Below are 6050 nucleotides of genomic sequence, written 5' to 3'. Positions count from 1 at the left end.
ATCCCTGGGTGCTGTTTTGGGTCTTTTTGACTGAAGAGAGGTGGGATGGTAGACGTGAGCAAATTTCAGGCATAAAGAAAAAACAAATTATATGTTGCAAAATAGTACAAAAAGAACAGCAGAAATTGGATAAATGTTTGTGGAAATCGTGACTGTGAAAACACAAAATGAAGAAAAGGCAACAGAGACAGGCAGAGACAGAGGACCTTGGAACCACAAAATGACTTTATTTGGAACCAGAAAGCAACAGCCATGATGAGAATAGTCTGGGCCGAGTGAGGGCTTGGCAGTGTGACTCTAGTACCAGGGCCTGAATTTGTCCGGGTGACAGGAGCAGGCTAGAGAACTGACTTGCCATTTATGAACTCAGCAAATCATTGCCAGATCTTCATTATCCTCATCAGCGGATTCCCATGGACACGAGCTTGGACTGCTTTGCAGATTGCAGATTTTGTGAGGATTTTGTAAATCATGTTGAAAGTGAAGGCACCACTGCAGGGAAGATCTCGGGGTGCCCTTTTCTTCTTTTTGTTACCTCAGGCATTGAATCCATGACAGAAAAAGTAGACAGTACTTGTGAGTTTCGCTTTAAAAAATCCCCAAAGAACCAGAGTTTCTCAGGCGGCGCACTACTCATATTTTCGGCCGGACAGTTCTTTGTGGTCGGGGCTGCGCTGTGCATTGTAGAATGTTGAGGAGCATCCCTGGTCTCCACTCATGAGATGCCGGTAGCACCGCTCCCAAGTTCAAACAACCCCAAATGACTCCAGACATTGACAGTCGTCTCCTTGGGGAGAAGCACTCTTGAAAACCACATCCCTCCCCCATTATTGTCTTTGTATTCTTTTTCACATTTTAGAAGGGTAGACCAGATAGATCAACTTCCCAACACCAAAAGCTCATGCAAATGAGCATACACGTGTGTCTCTGCAATCAATGCATACGTGCCTGGAGCCAAACTGGAGTTTCCCGTTCACTGGAGGGCGCTAGTTCGGCTCCGCAGGGAGGTCAGGGTCAATACACCAGTACCATCATCAAATGCCTGTTTCTCATCTGCCCTTTTCCTCTTCTCCGGCAGAAACCATCATTCACATTTGCAGTCAGTTTTTGGAGTCATTTTCTTTAAAAGCTGGAAAGAACATCTTCTGCCAGGCCCTTTCTCATCTTAAGCCATTGAGATTCCTACTTGCGTTACGTGGCCAGCCATTCTGACATGGGATCCAGGTTTCCTCATTTGTAGCCACGTTTCTGAGTGTTGTGTGGTGGTTTTTTTAATGAGGACTGGCTGTGTCGTCATTTGTGAGGCTCAGTGTCACATGAAAACGCAGGCTTTTGTTCAACAAGTAGTAAGAATCTCAAGATGGTGACAGCACTGTTCACAGAAGCATGATGTCGGACCTAGCAGCCTCGGCTGGTACTGCATCAATTTTGTTGTTTTCATTTAATGGGCACAGCCATCTTTTTCTCCCCTGAATGACGATGCTTCTTCTGAAGGACAGACCTCAAAAACAAACACCGTGACCCCAATCCATTTAAAGAATTGTACTGCAGCAAGTGTATATAGCATATATTTTTCAGACTTTCAAAAAAAAAAAAATCCACACGGCAATCTTTTCTACATCATTACAGCAATGAAAGTAAACAATGTGCCTTTCACCATATACATATTTTCTTGTAAATATGACAACATGGACATAGTAACTGCTACTATCCACAATGTTTTTAAGTTAGCAAACAGTGAGACCTCCACAACAAAATTATAATTCCTGGTCCTTATAAAAATAGTCAAAACATCACCTAAACAGCTTGCAGTGAAAATTTGAGTAGGAACTGCTTTAATATTGAAAAACATCATGTTCATGGAAACATCGTCCTTCTGGTAAATGCTTTCCATTGGCATCATAAGGCAAACTGTAGCATTTATTGGTACCTGGAGACCATGAGTTTTAGACCCTTTTATTTAAAACCTGTTAATGTCCAAAGTGCATTAAAATATCTGATATCCAACTACTAAAAACAGTATGTAAAAATTACTAAGACAACACTTTCAGTTTACTCTGGGAAAGCGCATACACATTGTTTTCTATTATAAAAAAAATCCTATTAAGTTTCCAGAGAATGATTTTTTTCCCCTTGAGGTGTCCATCTTTTAGATGTGAAATTGTCCTAAGTAGCTATCAAAATATTCATCTGGGTATAAATAATATAGGAAATATATAGACTCTATCTGTTAAGAAAAAGGAGAGCATCTGCCAGTGAAGAGGACAGAGGCACTGGGAAGCCACCGTGAAGTCCAGACTCGAAATCACGTGACGTGATGCTGAAACAGCGGGTCTGTGAATGGAGTGCAGGGGAACAATTGATTTGGTTAAAAACAAAATCACTGCAGACAATGCCTAAACCCACCAGTCTGTTCAGGCAAGATGGCCGACCCAGTAGCCCAGATCAATATGTTAGCAAATGAAACAATTTAGAGGTGTCATGCCCTTGGCCAAGGAAGAACCATTGCCAAGTTCCAGGTCCAAGGACTGGACCTTATTGCATGGACCATTCCAAGCTGTCAGATCAGCGTGGCTCTTAGAAGATTCTATTGGCGGGTTCCAGTGTGGGAATAGCAAATGTGACTTTTTGTGTGTGTCTTACAACTCTATGGTGAACTATACTAGAATATACAGAGGGACTTCTACAACTTTCAAGATGTTTAATAACGGTCAGTTTATAGTAACGTTGGAGGCACGTATACTAGCAAATAGTACTTTATGCGATGTCCCTAGTCATTATCAACTCACAAATAGTGTTTGGGGGATGACTTATATTTGGACATGGTAGTGGCAAGTGGGGCCATGTGTCGATGTTCTGGAGAGAAAAATCAATGCAGTGTTTATTTCCTCAGCTCCAGTGACAAAAGAGCAATGATTTGGGGGGTGGGAAGGAGAGGACAGCTATTAAATGTAGCAAAGAAATTTCACAGGCCTAAAGAAACTATGAAAAGGAAGAATGAAATAGATTTATATCATGAAAGAGAATCCTACTTCTGATAAAACACAAATCAGCTTGAGTTTCTGAATCAGTAGGATTCAAAGGGACTATTTTCCATTGCAGTATCATTCTTAATGTTCTCCCAGAATCCTTAATCCTGGGAAGAGCAGGGCAAACTATGGCCATACGTTTCAGAATCTTTCTTTTCATCATTATCCCACCAGCCATCAGAAGGCAATTAAAGATTTCGCCACGACAGATTCCAAGGTCGAAGGTCAACTCTTCCCATTCTCTTTTGCTCTCCATTGTAGTTGACCTAATAAAAGCTTCTGCCATCACAGTTACAACACCCCAAGATAAACCAGAGAAATCCCATTTACTTCCCTACTAGGTTCAAAACTACGTTTTATTTTTAAAGTAGCTGCATGTTCTGTTATGCACAGTTATAGACTGTGATGAAATAAAGGAGGTAAAGAGCTGATAAATGTATGGGCCTCTTAATGTGCAAAACCAAAGAATTCCTAAAAGAGTTGTAATCCCGGTTATGTTTCTTTCATAAATAATCTATAAATTTTCCTGTAAATACAAAAGAAAATTGGAAGAAAGTATTAAAGACTGTACTTAATACAAAACACAGTAAAGGGGGGGGGGGGCTGGAAATAGCCCGTTTTGAAACCTATCTTAGCTGATTTCTGGCTACTTTTTGGCGAGATTTACCACCACACTCTGGAAGCCTGTGCTTTCTCTGCCCCCTGAATAGTGGCCACAGCCTTTCTCTTCCCCAGAAGGCACGCCACATGGCCAGGCGCTCACGGCAGCTGCTCTGTGCAGTCCAGATGGTCTGGGATGGGAAGCCCAGTTATAATGGTCAGACACTTGTTCCACACGGTGAAGGTGGGGCACACGGGCTGCGAGAACGTGATGTCGAAGGTGTAGAGGTGGACGGAGTTCAAAGCGTCGTAGAAGGCGACGGAGCCATTATCATAGTCCAGCAGGATGCCCACGCGCCGGAGGTGAGGGGAGGGCTCGATGGGGATTTCCTTGCTGTTGTGTCTCACCACCCAGTTATTGTGGCAGCGGCACAGGGCCCAGGAAGCCGAGTTCTTCCCAATCCACTCGTGCTTTGGGGCTGACTTGTACGCAAGGCCAATAGCATACCTGTAGGAACAAGACAGCAACAGCACAAGCAGTGAGCACTGAGTTTTTCAGCTGATGCCATGCCTGCCATTTCCCACAACTTCAAGTGCACTTGGCAGAAGGCAAGCAGGGAGCATAGTTTCTAGTTACGGGGATCAGTTCCTTGTGACCACTCACCCTCACTTTTCTCATCTACAGTCTTCATCTCTGGGGGTTAATTTGAGGAGTAAAGGCAAGAATATAGCCCTGACCGGTTTGGCTCAGTGGATAGAGCGTCGGCCTGCAGACTCAAGGGTCCCAGATTCGATTCCAGTCAAGGGCATGTACCTTGGTTGCGGGCACATCCCCAGTGGGGGTATGCAGGAGGCAGCCAATCGATGTTTCTAATTCTCTATCCCTCTCCTTTCCTCTCTGTAAAAAAATCAATAAAATATATTTTTTAAAAAAGAATACATGTAAAATCCTGGATGCGAAGCCTGGCCTGGAACATTCAGTAACTGTTACTTTATTATTTTTGCCTAATGACACATTAATAAATAACAGATTCAGAATTTAAACCTACGATGACTCAAAAGACCACAAACTTAAACAACATTCTCTAATGCTTTCCTTCACCAGAAATTGTGGAATTCATCACTGCCAAGAGCCCTTCTGCTTAGATTTCCTACTACACTTAAAAATTGTGACTGTCTGAGCAGATGATATCCTGGTTATTCTAAATGTCCTCTCACTGCTCAAAACAATGTTAATAATTCTTTCTACAATCTTCTAAGCTTCTTCATCTTTTACCGCACGAAGGTATGGCTCCGTAATATTTGTAGTATTTCAGTTATGAAGATAGATGAAACCCATCCTTCTAATAAAGAGTGAATGATTCAGCCCTGGGCGGTGTGGCTCGGGTGGTTGGAACTCTGTCCCATGCACCAAAAGGTTGCTGGATCGATTCCTGGTCAAGGTACATGCCCAGGTTGCAGGTTTGATCCTTGGTTTGGGTGTGTGCAGGAAGCAACTACTCAATGTTTCTTTCTCTCTCCCTCTCCCTTCCTCTCTCTAAAAAAAAAATCAATAAAAACATTAAAATGATTATCTGAAGAGTGAATGATTCAGTTCAACTTTTAATGTTATAGCAGAAATTAGTCTAACTAGATGTTGACATAAGGTGCCATACCCAATGCAGAGAAAAACTTCATTGGTCTTTGATAAAATGACATTCTTTTAAAAATCACATGTTGGGTTTAAGAGAAGCATGTTTAAAACTGAATATAACACACCATCATTGATTTAAAATGGAATTGGCAATCCATTAATCTCAGTGTGCCAACCTGTTTGCCATCAATTTAGCCTCCTCTTCCCTTTCATATATCCTGCCCTATATCATAGGGAGAATCCTGGGGCTACATTTTCCAGAATCTTCTTTCCAGTAGGAGTCTGGATCAGGGTCTGCCATGGCAACTCCCTGGCACAAGATCCAGAAGTCCTAAGAGGAAGGGAAACACTCTTTTTCAGACAGCAGAGGCAAGGTTTCCAGAAGCTTCTGGGTGAGCTCCTGGGCATACTTGAATCTGGGCTGTGGGGAGCCTTCTAGCACCCCTAGAGTGTCAAGACTTCATAGACGGGCACAGCAGGCTCCTTGACTTGTGCTTCCAGCCCTTGCCGGGCTCCAGGTAAGCCTCTGGTCCCCTTCCTCCTTGAAGAACCCAAGGTGAGTTCTGTTTTCCTGTTGAAGCCTAACTGAAACACTTTGAAAATATTTTTGTTTTGCAATTGTGTGTATTTTCCTCATAGATGGCCTCTATGCACTGATAGACACCCTTGCCATTTTTTTTAGATAATTTGGAACCTATATTTGCATCACAAAATAGCCATATGTCTGTACTGTTTCCTGGTTGCTGCACACCATTTTTATTTTTTATTAAAGAACTTGGACTTTTATT

At 42.5% G+C, this 6050-nt stretch overlaps 1 protein-coding gene across 1 annotated transcript in view; it reads right to left on the bottom strand.

Annotated features, from left to right (window-relative positions):
• Positions 1-203: 203 nt before the first annotated feature.
• The window catches only part of MID1 (midline 1), a 163018-nt gene continuing 157171 nt past the window's right edge, over positions 204-6050 (bottom strand). The window contains exon 10 of the mRNA XM_036305008.1: positions 204-4137. Within this exon, the coding sequence (XP_036160901.1) occupies positions 3789-4137 (349 nt within the window). The 3' untranslated portion in view covers positions 204-3788. The remainder of the gene's footprint in view (positions 4138-6050) is intronic.

This window comes from Myotis myotis, unplaced genomic scaffold, assembly GCF_014108235.1.
Source record: "Myotis myotis isolate mMyoMyo1 unplaced genomic scaffold, mMyoMyo1.p scaffold_m19_p_4, whole genome shotgun sequence".
Lineage (NCBI taxonomy): Eukaryota > Metazoa > Chordata > Mammalia > Chiroptera > Vespertilionidae > Myotis > Myotis myotis.
This window is presented reverse-complemented; position numbering and strand designations above follow the sequence as displayed.